A 24,454-nucleotide genomic window follows, 5' to 3' on the forward strand; every position below is an offset into this window, starting at 1 on the left:
ATACTGTACTGTAAGCAGAAGTAGCAACAGGAGGTAGGTATGCAGGCAGGTATAGGTAGGTAGATAGGTAGGTAGGATAGGTATACTGTACTGTAGGTAGAAGTAGGTATAGGTAGGTAGGTATGCAGTCAGGTATAGGTAGGTAGGTAGGCAGGTAGGTAGGTAGGTAGGTAGGTAGGTAGGTAGGTAGGTAGGTAGGTAGGTAGGTAGGTAGGTAGGTAGGATAGGTATACTGTACTGTAGGTAGAAGTAGGTATAGGTAGGTAGGTACTGTAGGAAGGTAGTTAGGTGACTTACGGAGCAGCCATCCTCCAGGACAGTGTATCTGAGGCGGGAGTTGCCCTGAACCTTGACCTCCTGTCCGTTGGAGCCCTTGAGGATCAGAGCCTTCTTCAGGTTGCCTGTGGCTCCGTCATTCACGGCCACGCTGTTCTTGCAGTGGTAGGTGACATTCTGGACACCCTCCTTAGAAAGCAGGCGGATCAGCCTAATCTGAATGGTTACGGCGTTGGGCAGCTCCTCCTTGTTGCCGTAGCTAAACTGGAATCAGAAGTTTATTGAAAAAAAGAATTTCACAGGGACACTATTGTATATTAATCAGCATTTCAGTTTTTACATCAATGTTAGAAAAATACACCTGGAGGTGTAAGAGTTTTTCACAAACATCTCCAGCTATTTTTCTGACAGAAAGAAGTCTTCAATTGCTATATAATCAAGGCAGCAGAGGATGTATGTTTTTAAAGTAGTATTGTGCTTGGTGAATTTATTCTACAGTATGGTAGCTGGTTTATTCATAGAAGCAGTTGGCCGCTTTAGAGGTATCCACAGTGTAAAGCTATCATCTATATACTTATTGCGTTCATTGAATAGACATTGGGTATATTTTATATACTCACTTTAGTTCCTCCATTCATATTTGCTCCAAACCAGACAGGTTTGCTGGCAGTGGGAGTGGATTTGGTCCACCATGTTTTGCGAGGGGATGCTGGCTGAGATGGGGTGGGCTGAGATGCAGGTCTCACCAGTCTCCATGTTGCAGAACACCTTGATAACATCCTTGGTACTGCCCTGGTTGGGGTCCAGCCAGTAGTCTCCTGGACATGGAAAGACCAAGTATCAGATCATACAGTAGATACATATCAGCTACCTCATCATCTATTAGACACACGGACTCCACTTGTCAATAAAGTTAATATCACCTAACGAGTACATCCCTCCATTAATTCATCTATAACACCCTAACTACGTCGCAGCAAATCAAAAGCTTGAGTAAAGTAAGGCAAGATTAAAAGCAGTTAAAAACAAGAGAAGAAGACACAGTCTGTTGTGAAAAGTGGACCTACCGGTCTTTTGAGTAGTTAAAAACTAGAGAAGAAGACAATGTCTGTGGTGAAAAGTGGACCTACCGGTCTTTTGAGTAGTTAAAAACTAGAGAAGAAGACAATGTCTGTGGTGAAAAGTGGACCTACCGGTCTTTTGAGTAGTTAAAAACTAGAGAAGAAGACAATGTCTGTGGTGAAAAGTGGACCTACCGGTCTTTTGAGTAGTTAAAAACTAGAGAAGAAGACAATGTCTGTGGTGAAAAGTGGACCTACCGGGTCTTTTGAGTAGTTAAAAACTAGAGAAGAAGACAATGTCTGTGGTGAAAAGTGGACCTACCGGTCTTTTTGAGTAGTTAAAAACTAGAGAAGAAGACAATGTCTGTGGTGAAAAGTGGACCTACCGGTCTTTTTAAGGGGGGCACTGCTTGATGTCCTGGCAGGTTTTGGCGGGGTTGGCCTGGCTGCCATCGGGGCACTTCATGTTCTGCAGGTTTCCACTGAGGCTCTTCAGCGTGGTCTGGATGCCCTGGTCTGCCCCGAGGACGGTCGAGGCATTATTGGGACGCGCCTCATCCTCGTTGAACTCTGGAGGGGATGGGGGGCCGGAGTCGTCCCAGTTGGACTCTGGAGGGGGTTGAGGGGGGCTGATTCATCCCCGCTTAAACTCTGGGGGTGGAGGTGGTCCATCCTGGTCCTCGCCGTAGTCGTAGTCGAAGGAGCTGCTGAAGCCGAACATATCAGCCCCAGCAGTGGGAGGGCCAGGGGTCCCTGGGGGACCAGGGGGACCAGCATCCCCAGGAGGCCCCTGGGAAAGAGGAGAGAAGTCAAGAAACAGGTATGTTACTGTCCTTTGATATGCCATGTCTGCTTGTTGGCTTTTTTTTGCATTAGAAACACTGAATGTGTCACAGGTATGACTTATTTTCATGCTTAATCTAACATGCAATTCTATTGGAGAAGCAATTTATCAACATCCATAGCCTGGTTTGTTCTGACATCCATTTGAAAGTCATAGCGGATCAAACCAGCATAATGACAACAGAACCACTAGTCTCTAACGTCTCACCTGAGGTCCGATGTCTCCACTGGTTCCTCTTGATCCAGGGGAGCCCATGGGCCCGGTCAGCCCAATTTGTCCATCACCTCCTGCGGGGCCAACCACACCAGGGGGGCCCCTGATGAGAAACACAATGGGATTTATAAAGGGAAACAAACAGCACACACAAATGGACCATTATACTGAGGCATTGACAGCTTATTCAGTGTACTGACCTCTGTCCAGTAGGTCCTACAATTCCTCCAGCTCCAACATCCCCAGATTGTCCCTACAAACAGAAGGCCATTGGTTAGCCTGTTATTGACTGACATAATTAATAATAAAAACATTTCATTGATTTTGCCAAGTTAATACGATTTTCCATAAATGAAATGACAGATTATGCCTTTTAATAGTGCTTGGTCAATTTTTACTCACAGTTGTCCCAGGTAAGCCTTGCAATCCAGTGAAGCCTCTGTGGCCTTTCTGCCCTCTCTCTCCTTGGTCTCCCTTTGGCTCCCCTGTCTCCCTGTGGCCCTTGAGGCCCCTAGGATGAACATGAACATTTGCTTTAAAATGACTGTGAGCAGATTTATCCAGATCAACACTCACTGAGACTAATTCAACATGGGTTTACTGGTCTGTCAATAGATACAGCTTCCTGTGTCAGTAGCAAAGGTTCATGTTAGTGCTGGACACCAACATTGAGAATTCAATGTGATTTCGATATCGTTTGATATTGATATCGATATGAGCAGGGCATATCGTGATAGCGGTTCTGTAGACACAGAACCCTCTCACAGGCTCTTCAGTATACTTCACTGCCTGTTGATGGGCGATCAAGTCGTCAAAGACTCCAACCCCCCAAGCCATAGACTATGGCTACTACTATGGCTACTACTTCTCTGCTGCCGCGACGGCAAGAGACACCGGTGCATCAAGTCTAAAACCAACAGGCTCTTGAACGACTTCTATCCCCAAGCAATACGACTGATCAACAGCTAACAAAATAGCTACACAGACAATCTCAGTTAACTCTGTATCTTTATTGACCTTTTATTTAAATCTTTGCACACTCACAGGGACCTACACACTCACAAACTCCATCATTTGCACACTCACACATAATATGCACATACATTTATACTGACTCTACACACCTACTCACATGCAAGCTGCCGCTACTCTGTTCAACTTATATCCTGTTGCCTAGTCATCTTACCCCTATACATATCTACCTCCATCACTCCAGCATCCCTGCACATGTAAATATGGTATTGGAACTGACTTTATAAATATTTCCTGTATACATTTTTACATTTTACATTTTAGTCATTTAGCAGACACTCTTATCCAGAGCGACTTACAGTAGTGAATGCATACATTTCATACATTTTTTTGTACTGGCCCCCGTGGGAATCGAACCCACAACCCTGGCGTTGCAAACACCATGCTCTACCAACTGAGCTACCAACGCTTACTTACTTTATTGTGTATATCATATTTCTTATTTCTTGTGTGTTTTCCCCCCTAATAATACATTGTTATTGATTATTGCGCTGTTGGGTTTTGAGTTTGCAAGACAGGCTTTTCACTGCATGCGACATTAAAACTTGGAACGGGCTTCCCATTGTATTGGAACTGGTTGGGTAGGTTAGGACCACAGGCATTCACACCTGACCCAATGGGCAATCAGCAAGCAGCTGTCTGAACTTTACAAAGCCATGGAAGTGCAATGTTACTCAACTGTTTCGATGCTGTTCATTCAAACCGATATGATACCAATATTGGTTCAGGAAAAAAAGTAAACAGATTTTGCATATCACTAGTTTATACAGTATGTACTAATCAACAGGCATACTACTACCACTAGTAGTGTACTCTACTTCATCAACAGGCATACTACTACCACTAGTAGTGTACTCTACTTCATCAACAGGCATACTACTACCACTAGTAGTGTACTCTTCTTCATCAAAATACATACTAGTACCACTAGTAGTGTACTCTACTTCATCAACAGGCATACTACTACCACTAGTAGTGTACTCTACTTCATCAACAGGCATGCTACTACCACTAGTAGTGTACTCTACTTCATCAACAGGCATACTACTACCACTAGTAGTGTACTCTACTTCATCAACAGGCATACTACTACCACTAGTAGTGTACTTACTTCATAGGAAATGTAAGAGAGGTGTTCTTACCAGCGTCCCCGGATCCCTGAATGTCCCTGGGGTCCTGGAGGCCCTCTAGCACCCTAGTGTTGAAAAACAAAAAAACAATGTCAAGAGAAATCAAATCAAACAACCTGAAATGAGTTTACTACTACCAACCTTGTTACATCTACTCAGAGCATGACAGCTCTTAACCCTGAAACATTACATTTTTACATTTAGTCATTTAGCAGACTCTCTCATCCAGAGAAGACAGTAGTGAGTTACCGTAGTGAGTGCATACATTTTCGTACTGTGTTTTGACCTCAAACACTGTAGACTCCTATGACCTCTAACGCCATAAGGGTCTACAGTCATGTCTCAAGGCTAGAAGGCTCTGAACGTTGGTGTGGTAATTAACTCTGCGATGGCATTGTGGCAATGTCCAGATCACTCACATTGTTTCCCTCTTCCCAGGGACACCAGAGGTGCCAACTGGCCCAACAGAGCCATGAAGCCCCGGAGTTCCAGCAAGACCTTCAGGACCAGGATTCCCTCTATCTCCCTACAGACAGACAGACAGACAGACAGACAGACAGACAGACAGACAGACAGACAGACAGACAGACAGACAGACAGACAGACAGACAGACAGACAGACAGACAGACAGACAGACAGACAGACAGACAGACAGACAGACAGACAGACAGACAGACAGACAGACAGACAGATAGATAGATTGATTTTCGGGTGAAATGGTTTGATCATACATTTCCATAAAGTTTCTTGTCCATCTGTAGCTGTGTCTTACCCTGGCTCCTATAAGTCCATCCTTGCCATGTACCCCATCAGACCCAGCATTACCCTGTAAAGACAGATTGCTACATTAAGTTTACCTGTGCTGTATAGTACAGTATCCTTCTGTTACAGTAAAGACCTGCTTTTCAGGGGAACTATTATAATTCCCACATGAATGAAATGTGTTCACTGAACCCACAGACAGAACAGTCATGGGTCAATTAAGTGAAAACACATACCGTAAGACCAGGGTCCCCTCCTGGTCCGGTTGCCCCTGGTAACCCGACTGCACCGACAGCGCCCTTGCCTCCCCGACTTCCGGGGCACCTGATTTTCCGGGTGCACCCTGGGTAAATAAGTGTGACATCACTGGTCAGGACACAAATGGAAAGTGTATGAGTGTACTGTATATCTGACTGAGTCTTGGATTGGGACTCTGTTCAGTGTATAATGATACTACTCTCAAGGCTATAGAAATGAATGGTGAATGTGAACTTGAGTTCCATACGTACAGCAGTACCGGGGGCCCAACCATCCCGCTCTCTCCTCTGACTCCAGGTATGCCCACAACACCTCGCTGTCCTGAGATGCCTGCTGGTCCCGCCGGCCCATCAGGGCCCTGTCAGAAACAAAGACCCTCCCATTGGCCAATGGTGACTTCAGATATTTCCTAGTCTAGCAAAAGAAGTATAGAGTAATGGAGGATGGCAGAGAAGTCTCGCTCTGTAAACCACTTTGAACGATACAGCTAAAACTTTTACTTCTGTAACTCTCTCATATTTACCCCTGGTCCATCCTCTCCAGGCTCTCCCTTGTCTCCTGGGGCACCTGCTGGGCCCGGGGCCCCCTCTCTCCTACACGCCCAGGGCCTCCATTCTCGCCTCTAAGTCCAGGAGTACCTGCCTTCCCTGGGGTACCAATGTCTCCAGGCGCCCCTACCTCACCCTGGAAGAGAGAGGAAAGACAGCTTGAGTAATGGAACAACATATTTCACTATATTGCTCTATGTTCTATGGTTTATGAAATCATTTATTGGTGATCTCATAGGTATAAAGTGATTTGATTGGTCGATAGTAGGATTAACTCACAACGGAGCCTGCTGGACCAACTCCCCCAGGGAATCCTGGGAAACCAGACCCACCCTGAAAATGACAGATGAAATTCTTATCAGAAAATATCAACATACTGTACTACGTATTCAGTGAATTCCTGGAAAAGCATTCCTACTCTGTGCTGAGTAGCCATGATCAGGTCTATTTCTACAGTAAATACCATGGTGAAGTGTTTGTATGGATGCTCCAGCAGTTATACGTCACCCTCAGTACGACTCACTTACCGCGGCCCCTTGTGTTCCTCTGGCCCCCTTTAGTCCAGTCACACCAGCAGGACCCTGGGAACCAAGTTTACCAGCTGTTCCTTGGAGTCCCTGTGCTCCAGCCTCACCCTTCTGACCCCCTCTCCTGGTTCACCTTTGACCCCAGGTTGCCCATCGGGACCCTGCGAAGAGTCGGACACAATGACCATGATTACTGGGCAGATTCATCGCCATGCGAAACGACTTCCAAGTCTCACCATGGATATAGTTACTATGTGGTTATATAGAAATGGTTATTGACTTTGACCATTACTGAAATGTTTATTCTACATTATACAGGAGGATGTTTGCAGCGTAATCTGTTCAGACAACACCTGTAACAACACCAAGCCAAGGTTGACAAATTAACAGAGCATAAAGGGACACAATATAAAGGGACACAATACAACAGGGCAGGGGCCTGTCATAGCTGACACTATTGGGCGTGACAGACCTCCACATTGTTTGAAAGCCACTCACAGGAGACCCAGGGAATCCTACTGCACCGGTTGGACCAGGCTCCCCAGAAGCTCCCTATAACAGATGTTGGGTCAGAGGTCAGTACAGAGGTATATGAGAACTATTAACAGTATGTTGCAATTGTCTTTTTTTACTATGGGACAATTGTACACAAGACAACTTACAGTATTTCACGTGTCAATAATTTTACAAAATGAATCGCAGTACTTACGGCCACTGCCTCGCTCCTCGACGTCCAGGGGTCCCTTTAGGGCCGGCCTCTCCCTAAACCAAACAAATATAATATATTGTCTGGGTATCTGTGGTAGATACTGAGGCCTTAATATGGATAGGTGTTCTCTGCAACAGTGTATGTTCATCTAGTCTGTCTGTCTAAGTGCTGTTGGTGACTGTATGCTGGATGCTCCTTTAGGGTTTAGGCAGGGTTACTGTTAAAGCACTTTGTGACAACTGATGATGTAAAGAGGCCTTCATGAATACATTTGAGTGAGTGAGTGAGTGAGTGAGTGAGTGAGTGAGTGAGTGAGTGAGTGAGTGAGTGAGTGAGTGAGTGAGTGAGTGAGTGAGTGAGTGAGTGAGTGAGTGAGTGAGTGAGTGAGTGAGTGAGTGAGTGAGTGAGTGAGTGAGTGCTTTACCTTATCACCATTGAGCCCAATGCCTCCTGTTGGTCCAACTGGACCAGGAAGTCCCTTCAAATGAAAAACAAACAGGATTTCAAATATACTATAACTTGCTGTGAACAACTTACTATGGTTGTGAAACCAATGAAACTAGAATGTGCATCAAAAGGTCACTACAATCCACCCAGGGCCTAAAAGTGGTTATGATGACGTCACTACATTTTGACATATCACTCAACTTGAACCTAAAATATTTTTTGGGTGGGTTACATTTTAAGATGTTATTTGTGCTTAAATCCTTGATGTAATCCATTTAGGTGACTCAGAAAGGTATGGTTGGTACTGGTTACCAACATAATTAGAGCAGTAAAAATAAATATTTTGTCATACCCGTGGTATACGGTCTGATATACCACGGCTGTCAGCCAATCAGCATTCAGGGCTCGAACCACCCAGTTTATATTTGGAAATGAACCAGTTTGAGGTGCAGTTCCACCACCTACAAAATCATATTTAAACCCCTGATGAGTGTAGTGTACTTACCCTCTGTCCTGCAACACCTGGGGTCCCCACTTCTCCTGTCTTACCAGGGTCTCCCTGTGAGGACAAATGAACAATGATCCACAATCACAATAACATGTCAATGTTTCCCTCTTCTTATATCATATCAGTAGCATTCCAGTGTCTCTCCTGACATTGTATGATCCTTGGTAGACGCATTCAAACAACTACAGTATTTCATTCATCATTCTAAATGTGATGGGTTTAATGGAGCTGGTTCTACTGTACATTGTGGAAAGGAACACACACACACATGATCACCAGAAAGTGCTGGTTACTCACAGTAAAGCCTTTTGGTCCAACGACACCCATGGTTCCAGCTGGACCTCTGGTACCAGCTGACCCTGCTGGACCTGGTCCCCATCCTCTCCTCCTCCTCCCTGAGAGAGAGAGGGGATGGGAGAGAGAGAGAGACAGAAACAGAGGCAGGTTCACATTTGGCCTGTCTATAGATAAAAACATGTATTATACACTCCCCTGCGTATTTAATGTTTCTGAACACTTCTACATTAATGTGGATGCTACCATGATTACGGATAATCATGAATGAATCATGAATAATGATGAGTGAGAAATCTACAGACACACAAATATCATACCCTCCCAAAATGCTGACCTATTGTAATGATGAGAGGTTAGGATGTTTGGGAGCCTGATCTTTGTGCATCTGAAACTTTCTCACTCATCATTCATTCAGGATTATCCATAATCATGGTAGCATCCACATTAATGCAGAAATGTTCAGAAACATTCTATTCTTATTTACAGTAAAAGAGACTCCAAAATTACACAATACATTATTTACCATTAATTTCTATTGGGCATAACATAATCTGAAACACAACCAAAACAAACTGCAAATGCATCCAACAAGACTGTAGAGTCATTGCGTGCTAGGAATATGTGACCAAATACTAAACTTTTGACCTAATTTAATGCACTTTAAGCGAATTTGTCCAAATACTTAAGACCCCTTCAAATGGGGTACTAGAAAAAAATACATAAAGTGCATTCATTTCAAAACGGTAAAACAGATACCGGTATGTATGAAATCACCTCATATAAAACATTTCAACTCAAATTGACTCCCGAGTGGTGCAGCTGTCTAAGTCACTGCATCTCAGTGCTAGAGGCGTCACTACAGACCTTGGTTTGATCCTGGGCTGTATCACAACTGGCTGTGTTTGGGAGTCCCATAGAGCGGTGCATAATTGTCCGAGTTAGGGGAGGGTTTGGCTGGTGTAGGCCGTCATTGTAAATAAGAATTTGTTCTTAACTGACTTGTCTAGTTAAATAAAGATTATCAAATCCAAAATGCTGGAGTATAGAGCCAAATTATATGTTTTAACATCACTGTCCAAATAAATAGGCAGGGGAGTATATATAAACTCAGCAAAAAAAGAAACGTCCCTTTTTCAGGACCTTGTCTTTCAAAGATAACTCGTAAAAATCCAAATAACTTTACAGATCTTCATTGTAAAGGGTTTAAACACTGTTTCCATGCTTGTTCAATGAACCACAAACAATTAATGAACATGCACCTGTGGGCAATTATGGTCACAGTTATGAAAACTTAGGACAATAAAGAGGCCTTTCTACTGTCTCTGAAAAACACCAAAAGAAAGATGCCCAGGGTCCCTGTTCATCCTCATGAACATGCCTTAGGCATGCTGCAAGGAGGCATGGGGACTGATATGGCCAGGGCAATAAATTTCAATGTCCGTACTGTGAGACGCCTTAGACAGCGCTACAGGGAGACAGGACAGACAGCTGATTGTCCTCGCAGTGGCAGACCACGTGTAACAACACCTGTATAGGATCGGTACATCCGAACATCACACCTGCGGGACAGGTACAGGATGGCAACAACAACTGCCCGAGTTACACCAGGAACCCACAATCCCTCCATCAGTGCTCAGACTGTCCGCAATAGGCTGAGAGAGGCTGGACTGAGGGCTTGTAGGCCTGCTGTAAGGCAGGTCCTCACCAGACATCACCGGCAACAACGTCGCTTATGGGCACAAACCGACCGTCGCTGGACCAGACAGGACTGGTAAAAAGTGCTCTTCACTGATGAGCCGCGGTTTTGTCTCACCAGGTGTGATGGTCAGATTCGCGTATATTGTCGAAGCAATGAGAATTACACTGGGGTCTGTACTCTGGAGCGGGATCGATTTGGAGGTGGAGGGTCCTTCATGGTCTGGGGCGATGTGTCACAGCATCATCGGACTGAGCTTGTCATTGCAGGCAATCTCAACGCTGCGCGTTACAGGGACGACATCCTCCTCCCTCATGTGGTACCCTTCCTGCAGGCTCATCCTGACATGACCCTCCAGCATGACAATGCCACCAGCCTTACTGCTCATTCTGTGCGTGATTTCGTGCAAGAATTGAGGGACACCATTGGTCCTTGGTGTCCCTCAGGACCCTGGGCGCCGAGAAGACCCGACAGACCCTGAGGAAAGAAAAGGGAGGATTTTATTAAAATGTTGACTCTTTTTTAGGCGGTTCTGTTCATGTACTTCTCATGTCTTTTTCATCTAGGATCAACATGAGCGTGATGATCACCACAAAGGAATATTCTTCTGTGATAGAGAATGCTGACGAGAGGTAGAGGTGTGTCATCTCACCCGTGCCCCTGGAAGACCTGGCTCTCCAGTGCATCCTGGGACACCATCGGCACCTTTGGCACCAGATGACCCACCCAGTCCTCTCTCACCTTGGGCACCCTGATCCCAGAATGGAGTGAGGCGTTTGAATGGCATAATATTATTACTCAATGACTTATACCAGCTGACTTATTCTATAGATTCAAAGAGAAATCAACCTACCTTTTGACCAGGTAACCCATCCTGACCAGGAAAACCTCTACTGCCAGGAGCACCCTGGAAATTACAAATTGGTTTTAATAGAACTTGCTAAATGGTTTTGATTTTAATCAAATAATTCTGCTGTTATTGAATGTACTGAGGAAAGACAGAGAGCAGAAGAGACAAAGAGAGAGAGACAGACAAAGTTCTTGTAGTGAGTGAAAGAGCTGATTTACTCTCTCTCCATTGGGTCCAGCGGCACCTGAAGTCCCGGCGTCACCCCGTTCTCCCCTCCTCCCCTAGTCTCCCATGGGACCCAGCGTTCCATGATCACCAGGTGCACCCTGCAATGACGTCATAATCAAACAAGATGGCTGCCACATCATACATTAGTGTTTGTTATATTTTATTGTATGGCCTTTTAAGAGCACCATAACATGTATTGAATATATTGTTGTTGCACTCAACTTCGGGTGTGGATAAACTTACTTGTCCCTAGGAGCATCAAACTGCTCAACATGCACTAAGCACTTTAAAGCTGGCCTAGACTGAAGGAAGATCCAAGTGGAAAATGTTGCTACCCTTGATGTTGTCTCATTGCTCGATAATGCAAGAGACATTTCTGTCAAAGGCCAAATAAATGAACTGAACATGCTGAACTTTGGAGGAAGGCTCAGATAGACATGCACCCCATTTAGAAAGAAACCAGCGCCAGCATAACCTGCCTTTCTATTTAACCTGCCTTCCAAGCATCTGCCTCTAACCCTAGGAAGCTCTTTGCCACCTTCTCCTCCCTCCTGAATCCTCCTCCCCCTCCCCCCCTCCTCCCTCTCTGCGGATGACTTCGTCAACCATTTTGAAAAGAAGGTCGACGACATCCGATCCTCGTTTGCTAAGTCAAACGACACCGCTGGTCTTGCTCACACTGCCCTACCCTGTGCTTTGACCTCTTTCTCCCCTCTCTCTCCAGATGAAATCTCGCGTCTTGTGACGGCCGGCCGCCCAACAACCTGCCCGCTTGACCCTATCCCCTCCTCTCTTCTCCAGACCATTTCCGGAGACCTTCTCCCTTACCTCACCTCGCTCATCAACTCATCCTTGACCGCTGGCTACGTCCCTTCCGTCTTCAAGAGAGCGAGAGTTGCACCCCTTCTGAAAAAACCTACACTCGATCCCTCCGATGTCAACAACTACAGACCAGTATCCCTTCTTTCTTTTCTCTCCAAAACTCTTGAACGCGCCGTCCTTGGCCAGCTCTCCTGCTATCTCTCTCAGAATGACCTTCTTGATCCAAATCAGTCAGGTTTCAAGACTGGTCATTCAACTGAGACTGCTCTTCTCTGTGTCACGGAGGCGCTCCGCACTGCTAAAGCTAACTCTCTCTCCTCTGCTCTCATCCTTCTAGACCTATCGGCTGCCTTTGATACTGTGAACCATCAGATCCTCCTCTCCGAGTTGGGCATCTCCGGCGCGGCCCATGCTTGGATTGCGTCCTACCTGACAGGATAAGAGCGTCTGCTAAATGACTTAAATGTAAATGTAAAATTATGACAGGTTGTATATCTTACAGATTCTCCTTTGAATCCAGCCTCTCCTTTGAATCCAGCCTCTTCTTTGAATCCGGGAATGCCTAAATCACCCTTGTGAGAAGAGAGGAATATGATGGATAGATGTTTCACATGACATTGTTTTTCAAGTCTACTGACAATGTACGATCTCAAGGTTTGAGAACTAGCTTTTCCTGACAGTGTTATGAACATTTTAACTGGAGCATGGAAACCAGCAGTAGTTTCTATGACCTTTCTAACATAGCTAGGGACCTGACAACCATTCTTGATCCAAACAATGAAATGATGAAATGATATTAAAAAATATATATATAGCCATTGACCGTTCTCAGCTGTAAGGGCCACACCTATCAACTACAATGTGATTTGTGAGACTGCTATTGTTACTGGGGTAGGTTGTTTTAAGAAATTCATTCATATTTTTGGAACTCTGAGACCACAATTGAAAACAGCCAAATGCCCACACCCATATCTATACGATCAACTATTCAATCAGACAAAACATCCCAAGGTTAAAAGGGCGAGTGCATGTTGTTTTGGATCACTGCCATGGGCGTGAATCGATGTCTCACCCTTATGAATAATAGTGGACATCAATCATAAATATTGCATAGATTAACAAAGACAACAAACGGACATTGAGGATTGCATATTTTCTCCAGTGAGTAAGTTGTTATTACAGTAGTTTTCATGAATCACTTGGTATAGGGTTAATGTCATTAACTCATACAAACCCTTTCCCCCTATGAAAAGGAAGCGCATTTAAAATGTGTAGTGTATTTGAGGTTTAAAAAGGATTCTGAAGTTAATAATTTCCACTTTGAAATTTCAGAATTGATTTTCCGTTAGATAGAATGTTTCAACACATACAAAAATGTCCAACAATTACAATCCAAGTAATAATTAAAATGTCCTTTTGCTGCATGATTATTTTCTTGCTGTTGCGAACTGGCTCAAATTAAGATCCTACATCTGTATGGTGTGTAAAAAGGGCTTTATAAAATACATGTGATTGATTGATTGTGTGTACCGATTGACTTTCTCTTGGAAGATTCTTGACTGACGCGTTCCATCAACAGAACAACAAGCACGGGTGGACTGTACCAGGGCCCATTCTAACAGGACAGGCTGTAGTCTACTGTCTCTGTGACTCTGTACCAGGGCCCATTCTAACAGGACAGGCTGTAGTCTACTGTCTCTGTGACTCTGTACCAGGGCCCATTCTAAGAGGACAGGCTGTAATCTACCGTCTCTGTGACTCTGTACCAGGGCCCATTCTAACAGGACAGGCTGTAATCTACTGTTCCATAGGCGTACAGAGGCCCATTATCAGCAACCATCCCTCCTGTGTTCCAATGGCACATGGTGTTAGCTAATCTAAGTTCATAATTTTAACAAGGTAATTGATCATTAGAAAACTATTTTGCAATTATGTTAGCACAGCTGAAAACTGTTGTCCTGATTAAAGAAGCAATAAAACTGTCCTTCTTTAGAATAGTTGAGTATCTGGAGCATCAGCATTTGTGGGTTCGATTCCAGGCTCAAAATGGCCAGAAACAAATAACTTTCTTCGGAAACTCATCAGTCTATTCTTGTTCTGAGAAATGAAGGTCTATTCCATAATAGAAATTGTCAAGAAACTGAAGATCTCATACAACCTGAAGATAGCCTGCACATTTGAAAGTTGTGTTGGTAGCTCCTACAGTTTTGTCGCTACTGGTTCCAGTTGAAGGCCGATAATAATAATAATAATAATAATAATAATAATAATAATAATAATAATAAGTATGCTGGATTCTAATAATAAGTATAATGGATTGTAGTAGTTGTTCTTGCTTTCAGCAAGCACACCTAATAATATTAGAAAATGACATTTTCTAAAGAAAATGTGTGTGCTAGCTAGTCTTGAAGTATGTATGGTTGTGAATGGTAGTAATAGTTGTAGTGGTAGTAACAGCAGCAATAATGGTGGTAGTAGTAATAGAGTTGTTAAAGTGAATTCTTTTAAGGTGTTTTTTAGGTGTTGAGTTATTATAGTGGGCTAGTATAGTAGGCTAGAGTGAGTACTAAGAGCATCATAAGCCATAGAATGTGATGGAGTTCCGATCATTGTGATTGGAGGATAGCTGTGAGGGTTATCGAATCAGGATCAAATCCTCTGTTCTCCACTCTGTTTTGTATGACAAGGAGTGGCATGATAACATGTGCATGCAGGCTTGTACCTAAATATTTCTTTGAAGCTACAGTATCTTCAGAGGTGTGGCCACATCGCTCATGGAGTCCCTGCCTTGGGTAGGGAGGGGCGTATGACTTTCAATCATTCACTTGCTGTGACACAACAGGCCATCCCACAGTAGACACTCATCATTCATGTTGTCGCCCCTAACACAGAAGTGGAACATACTGTGCAGCCTAACAGGCAAGTACAGATCATCGGTTGAATTTACAGAAGAGGCCTCACAACATCACAACACAGAGAAAGAGCTTAAAAGTAAGTTCATATTTGTCATAGGGTCAATATCATAAGGAGCGATATTCACAACCTGCTCTCAGAGCATTTTGTATTATTCTGTATGTATATCCGAGACACTCCATTTAGCATGTTATGTTTCGTACGATATGTATTAAATTGTGGATGTCCATTCTCCATCTCGTATGATATGTTACGAAATACAATCGTATTATATGTTACGATTTTGCAAAACGTACTATATGTTGCACATATGCTACAAATTCTAGCTGGCTAATGTTAGCTAGGCTAGGGGCTAGGGTTAGGGGTTAAGGTTAGAGTTATGTTCATGAGTTAGGTTAAAGGGTTAAAGTTAGTTTTTGGGGAAGGGTTAGCTAAAATGGTTAAGGTTAGGGGAAGAGTTAGCTAACGTGCTAAGTAGTTGCAAAGTAGCTAAAAAGTAATAAGTAGTTGAAAAGTTGCTAATTAGCTAAAACCCTAAAGTTGTACGTGATGAGGTTCGAACTCACATCCTTTGGGATGCTAGACGGTCGTGTTATATGCCTACCCATCCACCTCGACCAACCACCCTACTTTTGTTATTGCCTTAAGTAACCATCTATCTTATGTAACCATACTAAACGTAGCATATCATACTAATACTAATACATATCATTCTAGTGTTCCGGATTTACATTAACTATGTTACGTCTAGTCTGTGAGACCAGTCTGGTATTCAGAGTGGGTACACATTTTTATTGGATTAAATCATTTAATTGTGATTGTCAGAAAACATTAATTGATTGTGAGCAAAAGTTGTCTTGATATTACTGTTCTGCCAAGAGAAATTGTAATTATATTCAATAGTTTTGAATTTGTATTCCCCAAATTGAATTGAGTGCATATTTGCACTTTATGATTGAAATATTTAATCGATAGGCCTATGGCATTCAGGTTAAAATGCATATTTAAATATTTATATTTTAATGTATTACATTTACGTGAATCTGCTGAAATATGACAGTATTGATATATTACATTTAAATAGTCATATGTTACAGCTTTATTATTATTATTATTGTGTCCGTTATTATTATTCATTCCATATCGAGGAAGTTGACATTTAAAGGCAAAGGTATGTGCTGGGTATGTCATCACAATCAGAAATGACCTTTACATCTCTATCATGCAATCTGTAAAGCTTCAGCTTTGTTTTTGTTGTGGTTGTTTTTTAACCTTTATTTCATCAGGAAGTCATACTGAGAGCAATGTCTCTTTTACAGATGAGCCCGGGATTACATAAATTGCAGAAAATTCACACATCAAAATATAAATACAAAATGCAAGCAGAAAGAAAAACATGGTCTTAAAAAACAAACACATTAATCAGTAATAAGGTCCTCAATCAGCTTTTGAATTGCCCAATAGCAGTGCTGCCCAACCCTCTTCCTGGAGATCTACCATCCTGTGGGTTTTCAGGCCAACCCTAATTTAACACACCTGATTTTACTAATTAGCTGCTCAACAAGACCTTAACTAGCTGAATCAGATACGCTAAATTAGGGTTGGACTGAAAACCTACAGGACAGTAGATCTCCAGGAAGGGGGTTTTGCAGCCCTGTAGTAGAGGCGCCAGAACATCACATTTAAGAACATTTTGGAGATTGTTCCACAAATAAGGTGCAAGAAAGGTAAATCAGCTTTTAGTTAACTCAGTAGAGACCAAAGGAATTTCCAGAGTTAACCATCCCTGAGACCAGGTGTGGTAATTCCCATGTCTAAAGTTTAGTAACGATGTTAGGTTCATGGGGACTTTTTGTAAAAGTGCTTTATAAATGAAAACATAGCAATGTGTCAACTTACTTGATGTCAAAGGGGGCCAACCAACTTTCTGGTAGAGAATGCAGTGATGAGTACTAAAATTGTTACCTGTAACAAATCACAGTATGCTATGATAAACTGCATCTAACGGCTTTAATGAAGTGGCAGTTGCATTCATATAGTTTATGTTACCATAGTCTAGACCAGGCCTGGGCAACTCCAGTCCTCGGGGGCCTGATTGGTGTCACACTTTTGCCCCAGTCCCAGCTAACACACCTGACTCCAATAATCACCTAATCATGATCTTCAGTTTAGAATGGAATTAGTTTAAATTAGCTGTGTTTGCTAGGGATGGAGGAAAGATGTAGCACCAATCAGGCCCCTGAGGACCGATAGGAACATCGACTGAGTAATCTGCTTTCTACTATTTAGTGAGAGGCAAGACCTATTTCTATAGAAGAAGCACATTTTTATAAGTCTCTATAAAAACACTATCGGTGTTAGAATATTAAACTCTCCCTACCCGGTGGACTGGGAGATCTGTGGCTAAATGGAGTGCTACTACTCTGCTGGCCAATCGGCTAGCTCAAATCACCTTGCCTGCCTACAGCTTCCAAGACACAAGTTTGATACTAGCCTACGTGAGATGTCATAACTTTTAAAACCAGAGAGAGACTGTCAAAGAAAACAACAAAGAGAAGCTGTTTTTATGAGTGAGTTCATACATACGTGTTATTCAACACTATTACAAATCATACGACGTGCTTCTCTCTACTTCCACTGGTGCTGCATGAAGAGTAGCCAAGTGTATCAATAGCCCTGCGTTTGTATTGTTATTAACATCTCGTCGTGTTTATGTTCATATCGAGGAGTATTTCACTTTCTCTGGTCATGGGAACAACATGAAGTTCTGCCTGAGGCGACTCGATTTTCAAGTGGAAGTGATCTGGTCAGGCTCAGCGGCGGAAAGGAAGGAGAGATCAGGGACTCTGAGAGGCGGACCTTCTGCTGCTCTCTCCCTCCCTCCGCTGAGACTAATGCTGTGTTCAAAACAACTGGGAACTTGGAAATCTCCGACTCACAACTCCAGTGCGCTCAAGACAACAGTGAACTCGGAAGAAAACGAGATCTGACTGGGGAAACTCGTTTTGAACGATCATCCAACTCAGAGTCTCGGGCATCTTTGTAGAGCTCCGACTTTCCGACCCGAAGTTTAGACGTCATGATTTTACCTTGTTTTTTTCAGAGGACCCAGTTGTCTTGAAAGCACCATGATCATCACATGCAGGTACCATCAGTCCAGTAAAATAAAAAAGCTAATTATTAGCCAATTATTTCAATATATGCTCAGCTGTGCCTCACAAATGCTACACCAACTGATCTATTTTCTTATCAAAGCTTGAATTTTGAAATATAATATGGTCTGAGAAGATCAATATTGTCAGGCCAGGAATATAGTCAATATGCTGTGATAATGTATTAGGCCGACTGGACAAACCTCATTCCTACAGAACTGGTTTTATTCGATTAATATTACATGTTTTAAGTCAACTTGAAAAACAATTCTGAGCTGTAGATCTCGGCTTGCTTTTTGACTGCGAAAGTGATCTTGGCTCAGAAAAGGTTGGTGACCACTGACTTATAACAACAGATGAAATAAATGAAGTAAAGTATGATGAGAGAATGGGTGAGTTGATGAGCGAGGGTAAGAGAACGATGCATAATTATGTAATCACCAATTGTGAATGAAGAACAGGTGTGGTGGTTAATTTATTTTCTGTCAAATGAGGAGAGACAAACTTATCACACAAGTTTGAGTGATACCTAAACTAAATCTTTATTTGCTTATTAAAAAGGGAGCAGGTCAATACAACATACACATATAAAGTCAATCGAATGAGTGCTCTACGATAATGATGGCCGGTCAACGAATCACCCTCAGATGATTTGTTGAGAGCCCCGAGACAAAGGTACAAAGACCTTTTATAGTCAAGATACACCCCTTTCAGTCTACATGACCAACAACAGATGTATGGAATGGGTCACAAGGTTAAGATTTGTATGAAAGATACTTATAATTCACAGGAGACAGTATCTGCTGGAAAAACAGTTATCTTTGTATAGAGACCAAGGTCTGGCCCTGGGGTCATCTCTCCCTGGTACCTTATAGAACAGAAACATTAACTCATGATCTAGAATGCGGTCTCTTTAGGTTTTATCACCCAAAAGACATCGTAAATCTCCTGTTGGTTGTTAAATCTCCCAAAGGCCCACTTTCAGGTCACACAGACAAAATATAGTTATTAGAACCCTCTATTCTGTTGCATAAAACAACCATTTGATGCAATTACAGTATTAAAACAATCTTGCAATTTTGCTCTCACACAGGGCAGAACATTATTATATTGATCCATTCTAATTCTAATCTTAAAATGGTATGTACCCTAACAGTCCACCGAATCAAAGCAGTCTTAGCAGTCTACTCTGGCCTACTCGGAGTAGGCTACACAGTGAGAGCTTGCGTAATTGTACAATATCAACATCGGGCAGCAGGTACGTGAGTGTCGGAGAATGTGGTGATGAGGCTTGTGGAACCTTACCTTGGCAGGGGGAGGAATGTCACCGTGGGCAATTTCTTCATTTATTGGCGAACAAGTTGCTTACAAAGAAAACAAGTCTGGCTGGCACCATGAAGAAAGTGAGATGGGAGCTCCCTCCCGTTGCGCAAAATAAGGCACCTTGGCAGCCGTTGTACTCCACAAGTGCTGAAGAATGACAAGATGACAGGGACACAATAAAGAGAAAACGGGAGACTTTTACACACTACAACCAAACAAAGTATGTCAACATGTGACAAGCAAGTGAAAGTTATGAAGATTTTGTCATCTGTTAGAACAAGGGATAATAGCTTAATGAAATACAACTGATGCCATTGGTGAATACACACAAGCACAATGTCACGTTCGCTATCTTCAAACTCCCTGTTGTAAATCAACCAAGGCGCAGCGGGCTTGTAATTCCACATCTTTTATTGAGGTGAAACCCAACAAAAACAATAAACGGGTAAACAGAAAAGAACTTGACACCACTGAGGCGCACACAAAACACACACAGAAATAATAATTACCCACAAACACAAGTGGGGAAAAGGCTGCCTAAGGATGATTCCCAATCAGAGACAACGATAGACAGCTGCCTCTGATTAGGAACCATACTCGGCCAAATCAAAGAAATACACAAAATAGAATGCCCACCCCACATCACACCCTGACCTAACCAAAATAGAGGAAAATAAAATGTCTTTCTAAGGTCAGGGCGTGACAGTACCCCCCCCAAAGGTGCGGACTCCCGGCCGCAAACCTGAACCTATCGGGGAGGGTCTGGGTGGGCATCTATCCTTGGTGGCGGCTCCGGTTCGGGGCGTAGCCCCCGCTCCGCCCGCTGATCCCTCCGCTTTTGTGAATCCGGACCGTGGATCGTCGCCAGAGGCTCTGTGCTGGGAACCCCCGCTGAAGGTTCTGGACTGCAGACCGCCGCTGGAGGCTCCGGACTGGGGACCGTCGCTGGAGGCTCCGGACAAGGGGATGTCGCTGCAGTCTCCGTGCCATGGATCGTCACTGGAGGCTTCATGCCATGGATTATCACTGGAGGCTCCGGGCCATGGATCATCACTAGAGGCTTCATGCCATGGATTATCACTGGAGGCTCCGGGCCATGGATTATCACTGGAGGCTTCGTGCCATGGATAATCACTACAGGCTCTGGGCCATGGATCACCACTGGAGGCTTCGTGCCATGGCTCATCACTTGAGGCTTCGTGCCATGGATCATCACTGGAGGCTTCGGACCATGGATCATCACTGGAGGCTTCGTACGTGGAGCCGGAATGGGTCTCACTGGACTGAGGAAACGTACTGACATACTGGTACGTGGAGCTGCCACAGGGCTTTCCAGGCTGGAGAGACGCACTGGATGCCGGGTGCGTGGAGTAGGCACAGGGCGTACCAGGCTGGAGAGACGCACTGGAGACTGGGTGCGTGGAGCAGGCATAGGGCGTACCAGGCTGGAGAGACGCACTGGAGGCCGGGTGCGTGGGGCAGGTACAGGATATACTGGGCCGTGGAGGCGCACCGGAGGTATCGAGCGTAGAGCTGGCACAACCCGTCCTGGCTGGATGCTTACTTTCGCCCGGCAAATGCGGGGCGCTGGCACAGGACGCACTGGGCTGTGAATGCGCACTGGCGACACAGTGTGCGGAGCCGGTGCAAGATATCCTGGACCGAGGAGGCATACTGGAGACCAGGAGCGCTGAGCTGGCATCACCCTTCCTGGCTGAATGCTCACTCTAGCCCGGCAAATGCGGGGAGCCGGCAACGAGCGCACCGGGCTGTGAATGTGCACTGGAGATATATCGCGCATCACCGCATAACACGGTGCCTGACCAGTCACACGCTCCCCACGGTAAGCACGGGGAGTTGGCTCAGGTCTCAACCCTGATTCAGCCAATCTCCCCGTGTGCCCCCCCCCCAAAAAAATGGGGGCTGCCTCTCGGGCTTCCGTCGTTGCCGTGACTCCCGATCTCGTTGCTGTTCCTCCTCGCTGCTTCCACCTGGTCCCATGGGAGGCGATCCCTTCCGGCCTGGATCTCCTCCCACGTCCAGGATCCTTTGCCGTCCAGGATGTCCTCCCATGTCCACCTCGTCTTCCCCGTAGGCGCACGCTGCTTGGTCTTCTTGTGGTGGGTAATTCTGTCACGTTCGCTATCTTCAAACTCCCTGTCGTAAATCAACCAAGGCGCAGCGTGCTTGTAATCCCACATCTTTTATTGAGGTGAAACCGAACAAAAACAATAAACAGGTAAACAGAATCGAATGTAACGCAACTGAGGCGCACACAAAACACACACAGAAATAATTATTACCCACAAACACAGGTGGGGAAAAGGCTGCCTATGGATGATTCCCAATCAGAGACAACGATAGACATCTGCCTCTGATTAGGAACCATACTCAGCCAATAGAATGCCCACCCCACATCACACCCTGACCTAACCAAAATAGAGGAAAATAAAACGTCTCTCTAAGGTCAGGGCGTGACACACAAGCTGGCAATAATTGACTATTTCTGACTGCTGTCATGTGATACTTATACTCATTATAATGCCATTATTGAGCTTCACTATTTATCAAGGCCACTTGGCCCTTATAATGATGCTTAGGCTACTGATGTTGTCATCATTTGACCGTGCGTCTTGACTGGTCTGGGTGGTTGAGGTATTTTACTTTTTATTTCGTTTTTATAAAAAAACACTGTTACCATGTTCCAATACATATGCTTTCTGTTTCATAGTTTTAACAAAGTCACTCCACAAATGAAATTGATGTAACGCTTGAATGTTTGTGTTTTTTGTGTTTTTTAGTTTGTACATACAGCCTACAGTGACAAACTAAAAAATTGTATTCTAATGTTGTTACCCAAGGCCTCCATAAACACAACCAAATGATTATTTTTGCTTTGGCATACTGTATATAAAATGTATTAATTACACTGTTAGAATGTTGCTGTCAGAATGACTGCTCATTAGTTTAAAGGGGGGACCTTGAGGCCCAGCAGTTTTAGTGTTAATGTAACCTGTGTTGATTGGCCGTCAGAACCCCCCTTCATTCTCCTGGAGATGTTGAGAAGAAGAGCAGCACGGTCATCTGGACCAGAGCCTGAATCTCTTGACTGCCCCCCTGATACTCCTGACAACAGAGAGATGAGAGACTCCCCCACAGCCCCACTGACTGACGGAACAGACCAGGAGGTGGAGGATCACACAGCCAACATGTAAGTATGGAGATATCAGGATATATGATTGGGGTGGACCAGATGGATTAAGCTGATTGAAAGCCAGTTTGCCTGGATTTTCCCTGTCTGATTGTTCAGTGCATCACTGATAATATCCCTGTCAATGTTTTGATTATGACAGGGATAGTGAGGATGTTGTGATGATGATGATAATGTTGTTGTTATCATCGTTGATTGTTGATTGTGACATGATCCTCCTATAGGTCTCCAACAGGTCAAATGGCTGATGTGCACCAATCCAGGAGTCAGAAATGGAAAGTGGTTTTGATCATCCTGTGTCTGTCTGTCACAGTATCTGTCACACTGTCTTCCCCATTGGTGACTTTCAGGACCAACTCTACTCAAGCTCACTCCCTTCCTCCCCCAGTTCTCTCTACCTGCCCTCTTCACACAGCCAATGAGACTATAACACCAGTTAAGGGTTCAACTCATCTAATGGTGTCTGCATACCAGGACCACAGGGAAGAGGGAGCCACGCGCATCATTGAAATGGTCAACAGAGACCGACCCATGTCTCTGTACTGTGTGTTGTGCTGCTTAGGACACGCCCCCCAGGTCGCTCCAGCTGCTGTCGTAACGCACAGCGTCCACTATGGTTACCCGTATGTGGCCGCAGACATGCTTTGCCTCGAAGAACCAGGATGCCACGCCACGCACGTCACTCTAGGCACATCCCTCGACATCCAGGACACCCTCAACCGGACATTTCTGAGCATCCAGAACCGGGAGCGACGGGAGGAGGACTTCCCCTTTTACCTCACCATGTGCATGTCCAGCATGTTTGGAGACTACAACAACGTCCAACAGTTTGTCCAGACCATGGAGTTTTACAAGCTCCTGGGGGTGCGGAGGGTTGTCCTCTACCTCACCAGCTGTGGACCTGATCTGGAAAAAGGTCCTCCAGTACTACGCAGAGGAGGGCACTCTGGAGGTGATTGGCTGGCCCATCAACCACTTCCTCAAGCCCTCTACTGGGTGGGAAGCCCAGGAGCTGGAAGGGGATATCCACCTCAATGGCCAGCTGACCATCATGAACGAGTGCATCTACAGGAACATGTACAGCTCACGGTACGTCCTCCTGGCTGATGTTGATCAGCTCCTGGTCCCGGCCTCACACAGCTCTCTTCTGCCCCTCATGGAGGACCTGCAGGGGCAGCACCCCGACGCAGCCGTGTTCCTGATGGAGACGCACCTCTTCCCTGCCACAGCCAGTACTGCAACGCAAGACCATTCCGCACGGAGGAGGGCGCCGGGGTGGATCTGCTGGACTACGTCTACAGAGAGCTTGTTCTTGAAGAGGACTTCCGCTCCTACAAGATGGTGGTCAACCCCCGTCTGGTGCTGCAGACGGCCATGTTTGAGGTGACACAGAGCTATGGGGACTCTGTCAGGGTTCCGTCCGACGTGTGTAAGATCATGCAGGTGAAAGAGGCTCAGAGAGAAAGCTGGACCAATGAGCAGCTGGTCCTCGACAGAAGACTCTGGGAATTTGGAGAATATCTTGTGCCCTCTGTCGATGAAGTTTTACAGAAATTAGGTATTCAGACATCTCCTTGGGGGCGTGTAGTACTGTAGCTGGTTAAAAGTTTTCCAACGTTTTGCATTAGATGAGAGAAACAGTGAAC

General features: G+C 44.6%; 1 protein-coding gene, 3 long non-coding RNA genes and 1 pseudogene across 4 annotated transcripts; 1 reads left to right on the plus strand and 4 right to left on the minus strand.

Annotated features, from left to right (window-relative positions):
- Positions 1-271: 271 nt before the first annotated feature.
- Positions 272-1,959, minus strand: LOC123732567 (collagen alpha-1(II) chain-like; annotated as a pseudogene).
- Positions 1,960-4,984: 3,025 nt separating this feature from the next.
- LOC123732563 (uncharacterized) lies at positions 4,985-5,640 on the minus strand. Its single transcript, XR_006763229.1, has 3 exons — positions 5,556-5,640; positions 5,330-5,383; positions 4,985-5,082 (listed from the first exon to the last, which is right to left on the minus strand). It is a non-coding gene; the product is annotated as an uncharacterized lncRNA (long non-coding RNA).
- A 203-nt stretch (positions 5,641-5,843) lies between these two features.
- On the minus strand, positions 5,844-7,204 carry LOC123732564 (uncharacterized). Its single transcript, XR_006763230.1, has 5 exons — positions 7,151-7,204; positions 6,653-6,813; positions 6,405-6,458; positions 6,101-6,261; positions 5,844-5,935 (listed from the first exon to the last, which is right to left on the minus strand). It is a non-coding gene; the product is annotated as an uncharacterized lncRNA (long non-coding RNA).
- A 166-nt stretch (positions 7,205-7,370) lies between these two features.
- LOC123732565 (uncharacterized) lies at positions 7,371-8,694 on the minus strand. The gene is made up of 4 exons (XR_006763231.1): positions 8,614-8,694; positions 8,314-8,367; positions 7,786-7,839; positions 7,371-7,414 (listed from the first exon to the last, which is right to left on the minus strand). It is a non-coding gene; the product is annotated as an uncharacterized lncRNA (long non-coding RNA).
- Positions 8,695-15,043: 6,349 nt separating this feature from the next.
- LOC106593521 (uncharacterized) lies at positions 15,044-24,404 on the plus strand. Its single transcript, XM_045711828.1, has 4 exons — positions 15,044-15,200; positions 22,631-22,808; positions 23,033-23,760; positions 23,926-24,404. Exons 1-4 carry the CDS (start codon positions 15,080-15,082, stop codon positions 24,402-24,404), a joined length of 1,506 nt encoding a protein of 501 aa, XP_045567784.1. The 5' UTR covers positions 15,044-15,079.
- Positions 24,405-24,454: the final 50 nt, after the last annotated feature.

The sequence above is a fragment of the Salmo salar genome, unplaced genomic scaffold (genome assembly GCF_905237065.1).
Source record: "Salmo salar unplaced genomic scaffold, Ssal_v3.1, whole genome shotgun sequence".
In the NCBI taxonomy this organism is placed as follows: domain Eukaryota; kingdom Metazoa; phylum Chordata; class Actinopteri; order Salmoniformes; family Salmonidae; genus Salmo; species Salmo salar.